The 18,694-nt window shown below is 36.5% G+C and overlaps 3 protein-coding genes across 4 annotated transcripts; 2 read left to right on the top strand and 1 right to left on the bottom strand.

Moving 5' to 3' along the window:
* The first annotated feature begins 1,298 nt into the window (after nucleotides 1–1,298).
* spdl1 (spindle apparatus coiled-coil protein 1) lies at nucleotides 1,299–11,463 on the top strand. 2 transcript variants are annotated; one of them, XM_079630617.1, is made up of 12 exons: nucleotides 1,299–1,524; nucleotides 2,133–2,297; nucleotides 2,421–2,597; nucleotides 2,850–3,044; nucleotides 3,607–3,756; nucleotides 4,081–4,179; nucleotides 4,404–4,514; nucleotides 4,594–4,734; nucleotides 7,754–7,857; nucleotides 7,942–8,129; nucleotides 8,377–8,665; nucleotides 10,720–11,463. In XM_079630617.1, the coding sequence occupies exons 2-12, from the start codon at nucleotides 2,133–2,135 to the stop codon at nucleotides 10,877–10,879; spliced, it is 1,779 nt and encodes a 592-aa protein (XP_079486743.1). In that variant the 5' UTR covers nucleotides 1,299–1,524; the 3' UTR covers nucleotides 10,880–11,463. The 2 variants fall into 2 exon arrangements, with proteins under 2 accessions (XP_079486743.1, XP_079486744.1); XM_079630618.1 differs by lacking the exons at nucleotides 1,299–1,524; nucleotides 2,133–2,297 and having other exon boundaries at nucleotides 2,496–2,629; nucleotides 10,720–11,358.
* A 396-nt stretch (nucleotides 11,464–11,859) lies between these two features.
* sil1 (SIL1 nucleotide exchange factor) lies at nucleotides 11,860–15,513 on the top strand. Its single transcript, XM_079630880.1, has 9 exons — nucleotides 11,860–12,304; nucleotides 12,382–12,514; nucleotides 12,603–12,711; nucleotides 12,790–12,895; nucleotides 12,974–13,162; nucleotides 13,242–13,363; nucleotides 13,696–13,792; nucleotides 13,915–14,079; nucleotides 14,695–15,513. The coding sequence occupies exons 1-9, from the start codon at nucleotides 12,218–12,220 to the stop codon at nucleotides 15,061–15,063; spliced, it is 1,377 nt and encodes a 458-aa protein (XP_079487006.1). The 5' UTR covers nucleotides 11,860–12,217; the 3' UTR covers nucleotides 15,064–15,513.
* Nucleotides 15,514–15,660: 147 nt separating this feature from the next.
* LOC307008196 (turripeptide Ici9.1) lies at nucleotides 15,661–18,634 on the bottom strand. The gene is made up of 4 exons (XM_079630881.1): nucleotides 18,504–18,634; nucleotides 17,662–17,684; nucleotides 16,256–16,359; nucleotides 15,661–15,985 (listed from the first exon to the last, which is right to left on the bottom strand). Exons 1-4 carry the CDS (start codon nucleotides 18,550–18,552, stop codon nucleotides 15,931–15,933), a joined length of 231 nt encoding a protein of 76 aa, XP_079487007.1. The 5' UTR covers nucleotides 18,553–18,634; the 3' UTR covers nucleotides 15,661–15,930.
* Between the last annotated feature and the right edge of the window lie 60 nt (nucleotides 18,635–18,694).

The following is an 18,694-nucleotide window of genomic DNA, read 5'->3' as shown; positions in this document are numbered from 1 at the left end:
TAAGTGTGAGATACAGTTTCAGGCAGTTTTGGCTGCATATTTTGAATTGACCTTAAGACCTTATTTGTGATATGATTGGGTTCAGAGTTTCATTTGTTGATTTATTTATTGTCCCCGGCTTTAGGGGTGCAAAAAGTGAATGACTGTCGGGGGCGGGGCAGGCATCTTTTCAGTATTGGGCTAGGATATTGTCCCTCAAACAGTGATACTAAGGACACTATTGCATGTAGGTAGAAATTAATCAATGAGTTAAATTTATTACGCCTATGTCCAATAACACAAGATGTAGCTGACGATGGATATCTGATATAAATTAAAACACAGTTTAATACACAAATCGGTAAAAATGAATTTAATCATTTACATTCGTCTTGGATCCAAGATGTATTGCAGGGTGTAAAAATGGCCATGTTGTCTGCCATCTGAGAACCTGAAAGGCAAGGAATCTGAAACGGTTGACAAGCTCACCAGGAAGCCCATGAATGGTGATTGTGTAAAACCCTCACTTCCTGAAGTAGAAAAACAATCTTCTTACTCTTTTTGAATGTGATGTATTTTTTGCCATGGTTAGTTAGCTTGATTACCTAACTTATATGCTAGGCATATTAAGCAGCAAAACTGTTTTCAAAATTGATAATAATAATAATTATCATATTAGAATGATTTCTAAAGGATCAAGTGACAATGAAGACTGGAATAATGATACTGAAATTTCAGCTTTGCCTTCAAATGATTAAATATATCTTCAAAGAGAAGAGTTCTTTGAAATGCTAACAGTTTAACTGTATTTTTGATCAAATAATGCAGGCTTGGTGAGCGTAAGAGGCTTCTTTCAAAAGATAAAGTTCAAAAGATTTATTTCATAAAAAATCTTACTGATCTCTATTTGAATGAGAGTGCCTTTTTTGTAGTTTCATATCCAATCATTATTTAAAAACCAGCATACCAGTTTTGTGTTTTATACTCTTTATTGCAGGTTTGCTTAAAAGGAGCATTATTCATTTTCTGTGGATTTTCCATATGCTCACTGCAATCAGTTAAACTCATATGCTGTTGACACCGAACTCACATAGTAGCTACAAGATCAAACATCTCAAGAGGGGGCCAAAAATAGGGTAAAATCCATGCAATTGAAGCATTTTTTGGTGTTTTGGTGAGAATATGTTATTTTTTATTATTATTATTATTATATATATATATATATATATTATATAGTTGGATATAATGCAACATTTGCATTCGGGTTACAGTACATTCAAAATAAAGTTAGATTTTTGGCCCTTTGTAGTAAAAACATTGAGGACCTCTGATCTAAATCAAACCAGTATGCCCATTGCCCGCTGACGCTTTGTTCAGGAGGATTGGAAATCTCGCGTTTTCTCGCGATATGTGATTGACGACTGATGCAGAATTCAAACAAACCTGCCGTTTGTTTGAAAGTTGAGTTCCCGAGCACGAAAGCAGCTGGGGATATAATTCTTTAGATATAATATTGGCACCACCAACTACCCTTTAAATCTAAAGGTAAACTTATTTAGAGATCTATGTTGTTCTGTAGTTGTCGATTATATGTGGCACAAAGAAAACAGACTTCTTATGAATACCACGCGATGTTTTTGATGGGCGTTTGCATAGTCGTCGTCACGACGTATCGAACTAATGCAGTTAACGTAACGTTAAGCTTATAACAAAAAATACGTTAGTTTACACAAAACATAAGAGTCTGCCTCTGTCATTTGCTCACCCTCATGTTTTTATCAGAACTTTATGACGTGGAGAATGAATGACAGCCTAGTCAATGTTGTGCATGGGTAACGTTAACGTTACTGACGCATTAACCTAACGTTACGTTATGGGTAAAAATGTCGACATCTTTGTCTTTGTGGGGACATTTTTTGGGGTTCCGCGAGGAAAACAGCTTATAAATCGGTCTAAGTAAGTGATGTTTTTGAAAGTCATCTGTGATGGGTATGTTTAGCTGCTAGGGGCTCGAATATATCGTTTTTACAATATAAATCGTTATGTCTATAGAACGTCCCGATGAAACATGGAAACCCAACGCGTGTGTGTGTGTGTAAAAGATAAAAGTGTACACAATCTTCTACATTAATGATCACATACACTAATTTCAGATGTCAGATCTAGAGGATGAGATTAAAGTGTTGCAGCAGAAGTTGCTGGAAAGAGAAGAGGCTCTTCAGAAGGCTGGACAGTATGGACTTCAACTTTTGTATGAAAAAATGGATCTGCACAACAAATTGGAGGAACAGCAAATCGAGATGTCCAGTGTCATTGAGGTACTAACTCAATATTGATTGACCATTTGATTTCCACAATATGATGATTGACAGTCTAGTTGATCAGTAAATTAATTCTTAAATGTGATAAAATGTAATTTTCACAGTATTCTGTAATTGCAGGCCCTGGAACAAGAGAAATACTCGTTGCAAAGGGAAGTTGAGTTAAAGGCCCGCATGTTGGAGAGTCTTAGATCAGAATTTGATCTTGTAAAAAACCAACAGAAACATCAAATGGAGCAGCAACAAACTCTGCTGGAGAGGAACCATGCTCTTGAGCTCAGTGACTTAAAGAATAAGGTCAGCTTATATGCCTTTCCTGTTCAAAAGTGGTAGGTTTCCCCCCATATTTATGTTTAAAAGATTTTTGACAATTGGAAGATGTGTGAAGTGTTCAAGAAACCTATCTGAAATAAATAAAAATTTTGCATTTGGTGATGCAACTAGTAGCAAAGAAATTACACACTAGGTTTAAGCAGAATTTCAAAAGTAGCTTATTGTCCTGATAAGGGAAGTTATCTCATCTGTGGTGCTGATAAAATGCCTTTGTAGGTGGAGAAAATGAAGACAGATTTAGAGGAGACTCAACTTGCTGAGAAGCAGATGAGACACAAGCTGGATCAACAGTCTGAAGCACTAAGCAGCAAAACCGAAGAACTACGTGTCCTTACAGAACGTGCACATGAAACAATGTCCTCAGAGATACTTGAGCTGCAAGTGCAGAAGATGGATATGGAATCAGCAATGGTAGAGTACTTTCCAATCTTTATTTTAATTAAAGAATATTCATAGAATATTTCCTAAGCCCCTTTCACACAGAGATTCCAGAAAATACAAGGATAAATCCCGGGATCGTTTGACTTTGGTTCATTCACACTGCCAGTGATTTTCCGGGATCTGTGAGTGCGTTCACACACATCCCGGTAAGATCCTGTAAAGACACGTGACGTCAGGATGAGACGTGTAACGTTCCAATTTGCAGACATTTTTTCGTTCTTTCTTTGTTGATGACGAACACAAACTTTCTTCTAAGAGCAACAGAGTTGCGCAATGGCACGTACATCACTACGGCATTGATCCTGGCTTTTATTCACACAGGGCGCATTCCGGGACTGATCCCGGCAATGTTACTAGGTCCCCAACCTGGGATCGATCCCGGCATCAATCCCAGGACGTGTTTGCGTTCACACAGAAGGCACTCTGGCAATTTCACGTCAATTTCCCAGGATCAACGCGCTGTGTGAAAGGGGCTCTAGAAATAAGCAATGTCAGTGTGCCTTTGGTGTTGAAGTGTGATCTTGTCTTGCAGGCGTCTTTGGAGCAGGAGCTTCAGGAGGCACGGTACAAAGAAGAGCAGCTACATTTGGCTAACTCTACCCTCCAGAGGCAACTGGAGAGAGACACAGAGGAGAAGGAAGAGAGAGAGAAAGAGGCGGTGTCCTGCTATAATGCTTTGGAGGTAAACATGTTTATAAAAATTTTTTTTAAATACAAATTCAAAAGAACAGCATTTATTTTAAATATTTCGTAACAATGTTCAAGTCTTTTCTGTCACTTTTTATTCATTTAATGCACCCTTGCTAAATAAAAGTATGTATTTCCACAAACATTTAAATAGTACAGTATATTGGTAAAGTTCTAGTACTGCAGGTAATGCTCTAGAAAAATATTTCTTATAGTGATAAGTAGATCCACGTGGAATTCTGATGCACATTTTCTGCACTGATTGAGGGGAAAAATACAGAAAAATATTCAACACAAATTTTTTTTTTCTACTCTGTAGAAAGCTCGTGTAGCCAACCAAGACCTTCAGATCCAGCTGGAACAGGTGTTGCAGCAGGCGCAAGATCCAAACAGCAAGGGCAATTCCTTGTTTTCTGAGGTGGAGTATTGAGAATTACGTATACTACTTTTTTCACAACTTTAATTATGTCTAAGGCTTAATTTATAGAGAAATTGAATAACATTTTATATCAATGCAATACCATTTAAAAATAAGGTAGTACATTTAGTATAAATGGGGCATTGCTTCATAAAAATGAAATGGTTATGATAGTTTCACTTTAAAAAAAATTGTACTGTGACAAAATATTTGGATTTGCACAGGTAGAGGACAAGAGAGCAGAGATGGAACGGCAGCTGAGCAGTATGAAAAGACAGCATGAGTCTCTACAAAAGCAGCATGCTCTCATCAAACAACACATGCACCGCATGAAGGTAAATAGTGTTTTTTGATAAATGCTTTACATTTTATTTATAGTTTTCCTCATTGTTTTCCTTGTGTCTGCTGTTTTAGATGCAGATAGCTACTCTTATGCAACTCCAGAGCAACAGGGCCGACCCAGCCCAGCTTGAACGATTGCAGTTCATGTTATCTGACAAGAACAATGAGATAGAAAGCCTGATGATGAAAGTAAGAGAACTGGAGAAAGAGAAGGTAAGCTTAGCATATACATCCAGCATTGAAATTAAACATTACAGTTTGAGTAATGTCTCTATAGGGCTGGGTACCGAGTACCCTACTTTTTAGGTAGGGCTGGGTATCGATTCAAATTTCAAGAATCGATTCGATTCCGATTCTCAAGATCTTGAATTGATTTTCATTATTCGATTCGATCCGATCTGATCCGATCTTATATTTTTAAAATCAAAAGTTTTAACTGTTCATGAACAATCAAGTGTTTGTATTAAATAACATTCACAAACATACATTAATGTTGTAAAAAATTATTGTTCACTCAATGTGTTGATGTTAGATATGGTATGAATGTTAATGAATGGTATCTTAATGTAGAGTTACCAACTAAACAGGAGATAAAACGTGTTTTATTTGACTTGACTCCTTTTATTTAATCCAAAACTGTTCATATTTAAAAGGTCTTTTAAACTAGATACAACCGCACAAGATACCACTTTAGGGGCCGTTCACATATCGCGTTTTATGCGCGTGCAAATTCAGTGAGAAGCACTTCAATGCATCTCAACAGGTCATGTGACAAAAACCAGCGGCCTTTCCGTAACAACATGGAAAGCTCGGCCGAACAGCTGATCATCATAGCTGTACAGGGCGGCTTTTTATTTCTCATCTCAATGAATATATCTAGTAGTAAAGCTAATGCAAGGGCTAGAAATCAATACATTTTTTGATAATACTTCCTCGTCATCATGGAGAGCTCAGTTTGCACCGCTTTCTCCTCTCCACAAGCGGGTGATTTCCCGTTGCGTCTACCGTTGCTATGCAACCATGAACAGGCGTGCCTGGAAAACGAATTAGCACGCACAAAAAACCCGCTATGTGAACGGCTCTTTCCTCTTTTCTGGTCAACAAGTGGATTCAGAGCCACTGCATTAGCAGCGCCGCCGGTCGCCATGTCTCAGTGTGTTTATGGGGAAAATGTAGGCCTGTTATTAAATCGATCCTCTGAGTTACGGATCGATCTTTAGAAATTAATATGAAAATCGATTCAGAATTGGTGAATCGATTTTTTTCAACACAGCCCTATTTTTAGGTACCGACCGAATTGCCTCGATACTATCGAGTATCGAAAAATGACATGTTGTTCGGTTCCAGATTTCGATACCTAAGGAGTTAAAGCTGCAGTCCGGCACTTTTTTGGGTTTAAAAATATCAAAAAAGACATTTTTGAAAAAAAACGTAACCAGCCAGTGATCAAAACGATCTGCTTGCCTTACCTCGATTCAAAACGGTAAGCTTGTAATAATGAATTTAATTCCAGCGGTACTGGTGGATTTCCGCGGGAATTTCGAGCATGTCTTTGCGTCATTACGTCACTTCTGTACACATAGAGAAGGAGTCCCCGGCTAGCGTGTGTGGATGATGGAGGTGGAGATTTAGTTTAGCACTTGGTATGGCGGATCCCGAAAGTTTAAAGCGACAATCACCAGTGACAACTGGAGATTCACCAGTTGTAAAACCCAAAGACTTCGGACTTCAGAGTGGCTACAGAAAAAATATATTTTTCACGTTTTGACGTGATATAAGCAATCGTTAGATTTAATCAGCATGATATAGCTACTGCAATGCTTCCCCCCACCCCCCGAATTTGGTCAGAACAAAAGTGAATGTTACTTACTTGTTCAGATGACATTTTCCGATTAAAATTCTAATGTTGACACTTTCAAAAAGTATACTCTGAGATTGCTGATGACAGTACAGTATCCACAGCGACGGGACAGGTTCTCCTCAATACATTGTGTTCATCCGCGCTGTTTCATGCCGATTTACTACCCACGCACAGTTAATAATTCCGCGAATAACTGCAATTGCAGATTTCGAACAGAGATGGCGACAAAGAGGAAAAACGACGGACTGCAGCTTTAACTCATCAACGTCAGTGCTCAAACAAATACATATGAAATGCACACACATAAACGCGACACACATAAAGTCGCTCACGCACATACACACAAACTCTACACACACGAGACGCGCGGAGAGTTACATACTCATATGAGACGCGCGCGCGCACGCACAAACTCGCGACGTGCCTACTTGTATGAGACGCAAGCACACACACACAAACTCTCCGCGCACATACTCATATGAGACGCGAGCACACACACATAATACCTTAAAGATGTGGAAAAGTCGATCAAAAGTGTGGGTACATTTCTCCAGGCTCAAATGCCAACAGCGCGCCATGCAGTATTTGCGGTAAAATAATTACTGCAAAGACCGGTACCACGACAAATATGATGAAGACCATGACAGTGCACGGAGTAAACATAAGAGCAGAAAGTTGCTCCGTCTTCGACTGGTAAATAAAGAGATACCTTGTTGATCACTCGGACAGTGTTTATATTGCAATAAATAATAACCTACTGAATGTACACTGCCGTTCAAAAATGTGTTGGTTAGTCAGATTTTTTTTTCAGTAAGGATGCATTAAAGTTATCAAAGGTGACATTAAAACACATTAATGTTACAAAATATTTAGTTTTTAAATAAATGCTTTTCTTTTGAATTTTTTATTCATCAAAGAATCATGAAAAAATGTATCATGGTTTCCAAAATATTAAGCAGCAAACTGTTTTCATATTTCTGAAGGGTCATGTGACACTGAAGTAATGATTTTGAAAATTCAGCTTTGACATCACAGGAATAAATTATGTTTTGAAATATATTCAAATAAGATTTTAAATTGTAATACTATTTCACAATATTACTAAAGTTTTACTGTATTTTTTTTTATTAAAAAATTCAGCTTTGGTGAGCATGAGTGCTTTATAAAATATTTTTGTTCCTTTGTGCACTGGCTAAGGAGCATGAGTCAAAATGAAAAAAAATAAGTTTTTCTGAGGTAATATGTTATGTAATCTTGTTAAAATGGATTTCATAATATTGGTATCGAAACTGAGGTATCGAAATTGGCACCGGATCGAAAGATTTTGAACGATACCCAGCCCTGTGTATCTAACAACTCTGTCACCAACAGACGACTGCAACAGACCAACATCCACCTGCCCCGTCTAAAGAAGGCGAGCTTATGGATGAGACTTATTATACAGACCTATTAAAAATGCAACTTTCAAATTCAAAGTAAGTGTTCTCTCATTAATTATTTGTACTGGTGGTGATACTTTAGTACTTTTTTTAATGCAATTATGACATTTATGTGTATAGGAAGGACGCAGAGAAATTAAAAGACGAGTTATCCATGGCAAGAATGAAAGCTCTCTCTGAAAGTCAGAGAGTGTTGGAGTTGGAGAGGAAACTCTATGGGACAGAGCAATCGCTGAAACAAAGACACAGTGACAATATGAGGCTCCAAGTCAAGCTTGAAGAACTAAAGATGAAATACACACCTAATGGTAATTTTTTTCATCTCTGAGCCCTAGTTTTGTACATGAACCAGTTTAGTGCAACAGTTGGGTTCCGAAAGTAAAAATTCCTATAATTTTTTATACCCCTAGACCCTAGGGGAATTTCTTTTTAACAATAACTATAAAATGCTTTAAAGACTGACCTACTGTGAGCTACAAGGTTGTTAATCGATGACATACAGTATTGGGATGGGCATTTAAAACAAAAAATAATATTCGATTGTTATGTATTCAGAGGTGAACAAAGCACAAGTACAAAAACGGCGCCGGGAGAAGTTTCCTGTAGCAGTTCCAGAGGAAAAGTCAGCACCTAGCAACGAGAATACTGCAATCATGGATATTGAGCCGAGCAAGGGCTTGAGTGAAAATTCAGAGGAAAAAACCTCGAGTCATCACATTGAGAAAACAGTTGTGATCCCGTTGCAGTCTCCACAACCCACAGAACCCAACCCTGTCATGACCCGTGAGAGCAAGTCTGTCCGTATCTGTGATGATCCCCCAGTCTGCATTCCTGATGCGCCCAGGTCAGTGCCAACCTCTGCATGCCAACCCTTCTCCCTTCTGCTGCGCTGTGTCAACTTTACAGTCTTTGTCATCTTCCTCTTCCTGGGTATTATGAGAACATTCGTGCCTCGACCACTTCCTGCTCTACCACTGCCTCTCAGGAATCCTGTTGCTCGAAGGAACTTATTTTAACATTTAATCCCAAGATCAACCGAGATCTTGTTTAGTGACTAGACTTTAAGATGAGCTGTTAAGGACTGATAAATCAATGTAAAATGTAGAGTAATACAGGAGTTGTACAACCTTACAATTAGGGGTGTGCCAAAAAAATCGATTCACAGAAGAATCTAGATTCTCATTGGCAACGATTCAGAATCGATCTGAAATGTCCAAGAATCGATTTAATAAATAAAATCAGCTGGCTGTTCGCCTCCATTTTTGTAACTAGCCTATACGGGACGTGAGCGGCAAATCACTAAAACAAAAAGGAAGCAAATGGATGAGAGGGAGATCTTTCGTTCCTACCATTTGCATGTGTTTTAAGTCCTGTCAGTTTAACAGGGCATAATAACGAGCAGAGAGAGAGAGCCCCGGCCGCGCGCGCGCACTCAACCGAGCGCTGTCTGCTCTCTCTCTCTCCCTCGCGCATATGAATCAAAATCATTTAATACGATGGTGTCGGGAAAAAAACTCTCCAGTGATGAAATGTTTTCTGTGTTGACAAATCTTGTGCGATATCCTAAACTGCCGAATGCATTGCTTGTTTTTTCTGTTTACATTTCATTGTGAATGCTGCTACGTCAGAGCGGCCAAAGCGTCAACAAGATTCCCCGTACTTTTTGACAAGCGTCCTTGACAGGGCGGCCAGAGCTTTTTTGCAGCTCAAGTCGGCGGCGGTGTGAACGTACAGTCCAACACACACTGCAGTGCTTCACGAAACTCCCTGCCAACTCCGAGAGGGCAAAAAAAAAAAAAAACTCGGTCTATCGCTGCTTCATCGCCAGGTAGCTTAGGGGTAGGACTATTATTCATTTTGAAAGAAGCTCTTTATTTTCATAACTTGTTATTCTTTAAGTTACTGTGTCTGACTGAGAAATATAGATGTTTTTTTGTCTTCACCGGTTGTGTTCTACATGATATTTGTGGTAAACTGCATCTATTTTCAACCATTTTGTATTATGAAGAAGCACTTTTGTTTTGTTCCAACTTATTTTATAGCTAACGTTAGATACTAATGAGTAGCAATTGAGAACCAGACAATGTTTTTGATAAAAGGCACTTCCCTGAGAATTGAACTTAATAAATGTGAAAAAGACACTTTAAAGTCTCCGTTTGTCATTCTGTATAGCAAAGCAGATGAGAGTAGATCATGATCAGAAACCCGATTAGTAATCATTATGGATAAAATCGAATCGAATCGTTTTGAATCGAAAATCTTTTTGAATCGAAAATCGATTTTGAATCGAATCGTGGCCTCAAGAATCGGAATCGAATCGAATCGTGAGATGGTAAAAGATTCCCACCCCTACTTACAATACAACCTTTTTTTGCTCTTCAACTGTCAGACCTTTTTTAACAGTAGCTAGGTTTCTATCACTGTGTTTTTATGCGCATTTTGAAGCATATCGCATCAGAAACAACAAACGAGTAATGAAAACGTAAAAAAAAAAAATGAATCCCTTAATTCGCAAAAAAGTTTTTATGCTTGGTTGAGGTGGTTTTTGACTTGTGCGGAAAAGAGTTAATGCGAATAATGGGAGATGGAAAATAAATTCGAACATAGCAAACATTAAACCCACGTGACTAATCGACTGTTTCTGCTGATCGTGTTTTATATACTGTTGGTTACTAGGTTACCAATACCACCGTCATCCGCTCAAACAACTAGATGGAAACGTTCCTAATTCGCTTTTTCTTTTTCCAACTTTGAAATGATTTACTTGACATATGGATGGAAACCCAGCTATTGAGATTAAAATTCTTAGTTTTAAAGAATTACTCCTGTGGCAGTAGTCAATAGTAAAAATGTTAACTTAAAAATATTGTTCTATGACACTGAATAATTTGCCTGTAGGTCTCCTGTAAGTGACTCCAATAGCAAAAAAGAGGACCAAACTCATCATAGCAGTGAAGAGGAGGAGAACTGGAGAACTGAAAGGAAGAAGAAAAAGTACCAACAACCCACTCATGTTAACTCAGAGAAAACCATGGCAAACGAATGTGCTCAACAGTAGTTTGGCTAATGCTAATGTTTGTAATGTGCATCACTAATTTATTGATTTGTGACTTGTCCTGTCTATGCACATGATTTGTAGCACATTTTATCATTTGTTTTATACTTATTAATACATCTGTAATATTAACTATTTGAGAAAGTTTGAATTAAAAAATAATTAATGCTGTCTTAATGCATTATCTTTCTGACTGTATATGTTGTAATAAACTTCATGTGTACCATTATTTCTATGTTCTATAATGGTTTATAAACATTTAGATTAGATGTTTACAATTAGAACTAGATGGTGAAAGTCATCAGTTTTTGTTTTTCTCTTTGAGACAATTGATGAACAGAAAAAAGCCATTGTGTTATTGTATAATGAGTTACTATTTGACATTCTCTCATAAGTTCTGCTGCAGTTGTACTTTGTGCAAAATGGTTTATCATTAGTTTATCCATATTGCTCAATTCATTATTTGCTTAATTTGTGGTCTTGGAACAAAAGGTTTTTATATATTTTTATTAAGTTTAAGTATTCCACATATACGTAATTAACAGGTAGTTTACTTTTCTAGCAGTGTGTCCTATTTAAAAATTCTAATATAAAAATATTTTAAACTATATATATATATATATTAGTGCAAGAAAAGAAACAGCTGTGCATTGAATACTTTAACATAAAAAGAAAAGAAAAATACAGAGAAATAAAGACACCTCGACCAGTAAGAAAAATATGATCATAATTCTTAAGAAACTTGTTTTTATTATCAATGAGTTTGATTTTACAATAAGGGGAGATGATCTCAGCAATGAAGACAAATCTAGACAAAGTGATGAGAAATTTGTTTTTGTGAATAAAAAACGTACAATGCAACAAAGAAATTAAGATCAATAGCATATTAGTCACTCCTAGAAAAAAAGAAATGTATCTTTCAACGAAAAGTTTAAATTACATTTTATTACATCATGAAAATGTGCGTCTCCTTGTAGCCAATCACCGCGACCAGAAAAAATGACGTTCACAGAAACACACACTTGCTTTTATCTGATTGGTTCACGTACATCGTTCAGTTTGACTGCGGAAATGCACATGGTTTCTAGTTGTTTCTCGCTGGACGATACAACCGTTAAATTCAGCACGTTAACAGATTAATTAAAATATATGTAGATGTTTTACGCTATAATGGGCAAATCCAGAATGAGTTAATTTAGTAATAGTTTGGGAATGGATTTTAGGTTCGGCTGGTCTCCTGGCAATGAATGACTTATGATTGTTTATCAGGTTATTTTTATGTTTTAACTGGACACATATTGCGTTATCTTTGCTTCGTCCAAGATAATAACCAGACTTAAAATGCAAAACAAGTGGAGTATCAAACTTGGAGTGGCAGTCACTTTTTGGCTTTTCAGTCTTCATCTCATACCTGCCCACACTGTGAAGGTGAGAACTGCTGTTTCATATCTTAGTATTTCTTTTATTCTAATACTTTAACAACAGTATAATTTTTGGCTCTGCAGTCCCCAACAGCCCTGTCTATCAAAGAAGGTACGGGTGACCATAGCAAGGGAGAAGAAACACAGTTAGAGAATGAGGATCCTGAAGATCTGGAGGTCTTTAGACCTACAGACAAGTGGCAAACTCTCAAACCAGGTGGCTATATTCCCATGCTGACAGTTGTGTCTGTAAATAAATAGATTATTAACAGATAAATTCCATATTTATCTCTTATTCAATTTAGGTCATGCAGTACCAGCAGGCTCTCATGTCAGACTGAATCTTCAGACTGGCCACAGAGAGGTCAAGATGGGAGAGGAGGAAGGTCTCAAATACTGGAGTGATGGAAATGGGTATAGTAATAGAAGAAAAAAGTATTCTACAATAAATACTGTATCATGTAGTTATGTTTTTTCCCCTCTGTGGTGCAGGCAAGGCATGATGAACATGCAAGGCCCTTCATACACAGCTGAGGAGTTGAAAGAGGCTCTGAAAAAAATTAAAGAAGGAATGGATGATCCTGTAGACAAAAAACAAGTATGTTCATTCAGTTGTTCTCTAACCATTTTTCTCAGTTGCTTATTGAGTTTTTTTAATCAAGATGTTCGAATATAGGAGGAAGATGCAGTGAGGGCCCAATTTCGTCCCATCGAAGAGCTGAAAAAAGACATGGAGGCACTCGACATGCTTGTAGAGACAGATGTTCAAGTTATGAGGAAACTTTTAAACCAATTCAATAATACTAACAGCACAACTGATGAAAAAGTCACAGCTCTTCTTGACCTGGAATACCTTGTGCACCAGGTAATGCTTTAATTACAATTATGAAAGTTTGCATCCAAAGTTTTTCAAAGTCTTTGAATCTCATTGTTTTTTCATATAGATAGATAATGCCCAAAACTTGGTGTCCATGGGAGGAATGCAATTGGTTATAAATGCTTTAAACGGTACAGACATTAGACTCCAGGAGAGTGCTGCGTTTGTGCTCGGATCTGCTGTTTCAAGGTAATTGGCATTCTCTCGAGCAAAATTGCTGCCTAGACATGATTTAATGTGCAGTCACATTTAACATTGTTTAGTGAACTTTCACGGTCGAAATCCAGTCATTTTAATAGGAATCCACGCATGTAATTTGGCATAAGGGTAAAAGAGTTCCCCACACAGATTTCACAGCAGGTTCAAGTTGGTCACGTTGATCAACAGAAAGCTGCTTGGTTTGAAAGTGACTTCTGTGCTACACATTTTACAATAGACAGTGGAACTTTTTTACCCACATAATATTATGTAATCAATGTGACCCTACCTTTACACTGATGCAATCCATCACCTTTTTCTAGTAATCCATCAGTGCAAGTTGAGGCAGTAGAAGGCGGTGCGTTACAGAAACTGCTGACATTGCTTGCCACTCAGCGACCATTGGCCGTTAAGAAAAAGGTAAAACCAACAAGAAAGCATGGGTATTATGCTGTTAATAAGAGTAGTAAATTCAATTGTCTTCATCATAGTTAAATGTGTATGAATTCATCACTTACTTTTGACAATCTGATTTAATACAGGTGTTATTTGCTGTGGCCTCACTACTGCGTCACTTCCCGTTTGCTCAAAGTTATTTTCTGAAGCTTGGTGGTGTGCAGATGCTTGGCGAACTGTTTCAAACACCAGGGGCCGAGGCCCTCCGTGTGAGAATCATCACGGTTCTCTACGATATGATCATTGAGAAGGTTCATATGTTTAAACTTTGCTACACTAGTACCATGCAAAATTTGGGGTCAATAAGTTTTTTTTTGTTGATAGAAATTAATACTTTTAATCTGCAAAGACACCTTAAATTGATTAAAAGTGACAAAGTTCAAAAGAAATATAAATATTCTGAAACGTTATAAATGTCTATGCATCAAAAAATCCTGAAACAAATATATCATGGATGGTATTCACAAAAATAAAGCAGGTGTCCAACATTGAACTGTTTTCAACATTGATAATAATAAGAAATGTTTCTCCAGCACCAAATCAGCATATTGGGATGATTTCTGAAGGATCACGTGACACTGAAGACTGAAAAATCAGCTTTGCAATCACAGCATTAAATTACATTTTAAAACAAGTTATTTAAAATCATAATATTTCACAATATCACAGTTTTTACTGTATTTTTGATCAAATAAATGCAGCCTTTGTGAGCAAGAGACAAAAACATTAACAACTATTACCAGCCCCAAACTTTTGAATGGTAGTTATTTAACTTCATAATATTATTATAGAAATGGTTTACATGGCAAACGGAAAATGTAATTTCCATGCTTATTCTTAGAATTTACTTCTACTTTGTTTTGTAGGAACTGATATCACAGGTGGGAATGGACCTTATCCCAGATTCCTCTCACCAGGAACGTTTGCGTCAATATGCTGAAGTCTCCCTCCTGCCCGTGTTGGTGGAGCAGGGGTGGTGCAGGCTGGTGCCTGAGCTTTTAGCGTCACCTGAGCATGACTGGAGAGAGAAGGCTCTGCGCACTCTGCTTGCCATGATGGCTCAATGTCACACTCAGTATAAACAGAATCCCTCATTGACAGCCTCTCTTAGTGAACTGCAAAAACAATACCAAGAACTGGTTCTCACAGAGCAGGACGTAGGGGAGCAGGACGGTTACTTTGGGGAGATCCTGGCACTTGTGGACTCTATGGTGGTTAAAATGCAACAGGTGTAAAATGGGACTGATGTCTTCTTAGAACATTAAGAACTAATAAAAAAATTTAATGCGGAATGTTGGATTTGTCTGGGTGTCTGGCAAGTAGTTCAGTTGATGCACCATGCATAATGTTTGCAAAATTAGATGGGTCAAGTAGTTTAAAATAAGTGTTCACAAATAAGGACAAGGAAAACTAAGTTTTTGTATACTCTATCTGTGATACATTGATAAAAAATTATTTTTTTAAATGTATGGTTTAACCAAAGTAAAATCCATTTTGACACACACACACACACACTGTATTTATCAAGTTTATATTTCAGGTTTTATTTTATTTTAATCAGGCTTTTTTCATCATAATTCTAATACAATCTAAGGACAGTTGTAGCACCCTATTATTTTGTATTCATTTCAGAAAATAAAAAGTAGTCCATATGTACTCAATTCATTGTATGAATTGAATTGTCAATGTTTTTTTTTCATAAATTAATTGGTCCAAACTAAAATGTACATAATGTCATACTGGCACAGAAAAAATTAAATGTGCTACACAAAGTCTGTTGTTGTGATTTCAAGGATAGCAACAAAAATCACGTAAAGGAAGGAAGAAAGAAATTCAAAGTTTAAATGTGGTTTATTCGAAACTATACTTTTTAATAATTTTGTAATAAAATAGAAATCTTAAGGAATAAAATAAATCTTAAATGCTTCACTGTTTTATTGAATGACATTACATGTTAACAAATCAATGTCTGATAATGTTCCGAAATTATAGCATATGACCTTATATGATAATGATTAATATTTGAAAGAAAATCATGCTGCTTGTTGCTGTAGTATCTAAATGGAAAGCCATTGTTGATGCCAGCTGTAACAGCAGTGAATTCAGGAGGTTTCACATTTTCCTTCGTGCTTTACATTGACGACCTGGTTACGTAACCTAAACAGACAAGATATGTGTTAGAAGAGGCACAAATACTGATAGAATTGCTGTCAAGAATGTTTACTGTTTTGAAAGAAGACAGGTCTCTTGCTTGTTTGTCATAGATATTTTGTCCTCAAAATCAAAAAATGTCTGTTTACTAAACCTGGGCAGGTTTGTAAGTGATTCAAAGCTGATATCTGGGCCTAGCTTGAGATTTCTCACATCTGCTGTCTCAGCCTTATCATAATGTTGAATTTACATTGCATAAATGTTCAGTTGACGTACTTGCTCTCCCAGCGTAGCATGCACTCATTGGAGTATGTGATATCATCGTCTCCACACACTGGCATGTACTCACGAGTACATCCAAAATTAGGAGTATCGGTTTCCTATTATGGAGATATTAGAGAGATTCAAACCACATATCATAACACTTTACCACCACTACTTGATTATACACTACTGTTCAAAAGTTTGGTGTCAATAAGATTTAATTGTAAGATTTAAAATACTTTCATTCAGCAAGGATGCATTAAATTGATCGCAAGTGACAGTAAAGATTTCAAATGAATGCTGTTCTTTTGAAAAAAAAAAATATATATTTAACACGGTTTCCACAAAAATATTAAGAAGCACAACTTTCAAAATTGATAATAATACTGAAGACTGAAGTAATGTCAGCTTTACCATCACAGGAATTAAAGGACAAAGTAGACAACTTCCTTACTTGAGTGAAAGTACATACTACCGGTCAAATATTACTCTGTTACAAGTAAAAGTTGTAAAGACCAGATTTTTACTTAAGTAAAAGTACAGAAGTACTTGTTTTTAAAAGTACTTTAGTATTAAAAGTAAAAGTTTTATTATTGTATGTTATACTTACAGTACCTCATGCCTCTGAATCTATGCCTGCCTACCCTCATATCAATATCAAATTTATTTCTAGTTCCAGTAATGGGATTGAATTTTAGATTGAATAAACACTCAATAATGTCCACAATGGTTTCGGACACCCAAGTTGCTGTTCCCTCAAATAGTGCCCTTTTTTTTTTTTTTAAATGTGGCTTTTAGTATGAATATGTTAGCCTTACAGTTATCTATAAGCTAGTGTGCTCCAAAAAAATGACAAAATTTGCATTTAGAAGACCAAACTCAACGTTGAAAATGAAAATCAGTTTGATGTCAGAATCCAATAGAAGGAATGAATGGATGTTGACGTCGAGTTCTGACATCAACCCTTTTTTATTTTCCAACCAAAATGCAACCCCTGCAACCAAAATCTTCCTCTGACTGACATTACTACTTTATACTCAAGGACCTTGACATAATTGTAGTGGAGTAAAAAGTAAGATATTTGTCTTTCAAATGTAGGCTAGTAAAGTTAAAGTAAAAAGTTTCCAGAAAAAATAATACTCAAGTAAGGTACATATACTCAAAAAGTGTACTACAGTAAGTAGGCTACAGTACTCAAGTAGGCTAAATGTACTTTGTTACTGTTCACCTCTGAAAATATATCAAACTAGAAAACTGTTATTTTAAAATGTAATGATATTGCTCTTTTTACTGTATTTTTGATCAAATAAATGCAGCCTTGGTGAGCCATAAGAAACTTCTAAATATATATTTTTTTATATTATATTTATTCTGGTAACATATGGTAACTTTAAAATGTCACTTTTACCATAACTTACCTCTCTTGGTTGTGGTACTGCCGCTGTAAAAAAAAGTATTAAAAGATAAATTACGATTATGAGAAATGAAAAAGGAAATGCACTTATGTTTCCCTGTTGAAATTCCGTACAAGGCTTAGAATAAAAGAAAAAAGTTGCTAAGCAAGTTTTGCTCTTTCTTTTCAACCATTTTGTTTGAATAGCTTAGATACTTTACATATGTGGTCATCGCTTTTTTCCATATGTTATGATCTTTATCATTTCAACAAACAAGAAACAACATTTAAATTATTTCAACATCCTTGTGTGTTTTTGAGTGTATCTGCATGGATTAAATGGAAATATTCCAGCAACACTTCAGATTAGATTCAGGTCAGAGAATCTACATTTATAACAACAACTCAACTTATATATTCTTTATACCAGTATACAAGTATGTAGCTGTTTCTGAAATGGTTATGTTGTTCCAGTCAGCAGTATCTCAGTTCTCATCAGTCTTGTGACAGAAACCATGGATCTCTACAACATGGATGGACCTTTTCCAAAATATCACAAAATGGATCTGTCTGGGTCAGCGAATAATCAAGACTAATGTTTACAAGAACAAAATTTAATCTTGTAAACTGTAACCATATCATATCTGTATTTTCAGGAAAGCAAACAACAATGTAAAAGTCATCATCCGCATGCTAACCAAACATTTTGGGTATCTCAAACATTATGACACGTCAGTGTACAATGATGTATATAAAACAACAACATTAGCCTAAGTATGGATTTGTTTTTTAAATATATAATTACTACAACATACAGTATTCACAGTTCAGTGTTTTTATGTAACAAATGGCAATTTTGATACTTACCAGAGAGGCAAATGAGAACAGAAACACAGATCAGGATAGCCAACTTCATGGTCACTGTTGTAGAGCAAGTTGAGAGTGGGAAACTCAGCAGGTGTATCTTTGTAACCGGGGCTCTGTAGTTATAGCTTTCGAAATTAACCAACACTCCTCCCTCCCTCCCTCCCATTGTTTCTGCCAACTCAGAAAGAACC

The sequence above is a fragment of the Phoxinus phoxinus genome (assembly GCF_949152265.1).
Source record: "Phoxinus phoxinus genome assembly, chromosome: 12".
Classification (NCBI taxonomy): domain Eukaryota; kingdom Metazoa; phylum Chordata; class Actinopteri; order Cypriniformes; family Leuciscidae; genus Phoxinus; species Phoxinus phoxinus.
This window is presented reverse-complemented; position numbering and strand designations above follow the sequence as displayed.

What these genes read in the sequence shown, in the direction of transcription:
- sil1 (XM_079630880.1), top strand. Translation starts at nt 12,218, where the DNA reads ATGCAAAACAAGTGGAGTATCAAACTTGGAGTGGCAGTCACTTTTTGG. An exon ending in TGGAATACCTTGTGCACCAG is followed by an intron (nt 13,163 to 13,241) that starts GTAATGCTTTAA and finishes TTTTTCATATAG; the next exon opens with ATAGATAATGCCCAAAACTT. An exon ending in ACGATATGATCATTGAGAAG is followed by an intron (nt 14,080 to 14,694) that starts GTTCATATGTTT and finishes TTTGTTTTGTAG; the next exon opens with GAACTGATATCACAGGTGGG.
- LOC307008196 (XM_079630881.1), bottom strand. Translation starts at nt 18,552, where the DNA reads ATGAAGTTGGCTATCCTGATCTGTGTTTCTGTTCTCATTTGCCTCTCT. An exon ending in TGTTCTCATTTGCCTCTCTG is followed by an intron (nt 17,685 to 18,503) that starts GTAAGTATCAAA and finishes TTTTTTTTACAG; the next exon opens with CGGCAGTACCACAACCAAGA. An exon ending in CAGTACCACAACCAAGAGAG is followed by an intron (nt 16,360 to 17,661) that starts GTAAGTTATGGT and finishes TCTCCATAATAG; the next exon opens with GAAACCGATACTCCTAATTT.
- spdl1 (XM_079630617.1), top strand. Translation starts at nt 2,133, where the DNA reads ATGTCAGATCTAGAGGATGAGATTAAAGTGTTGCAGCAGAAGTTGCTG. An exon ending in AACACATGCACCGCATGAAG is followed by an intron (nt 4,515 to 4,593) that starts GTAAATAGTGTT and finishes CTGCTGTTTTAG; the next exon opens with ATGCAGATAGCTACTCTTAT. An exon ending in GAGAACTGGAGAAAGAGAAG is followed by an intron (nt 4,735 to 7,753) that starts GTAAGCTTAGCA and finishes TGTCACCAACAG; the next exon opens with ACGACTGCAACAGACCAACA.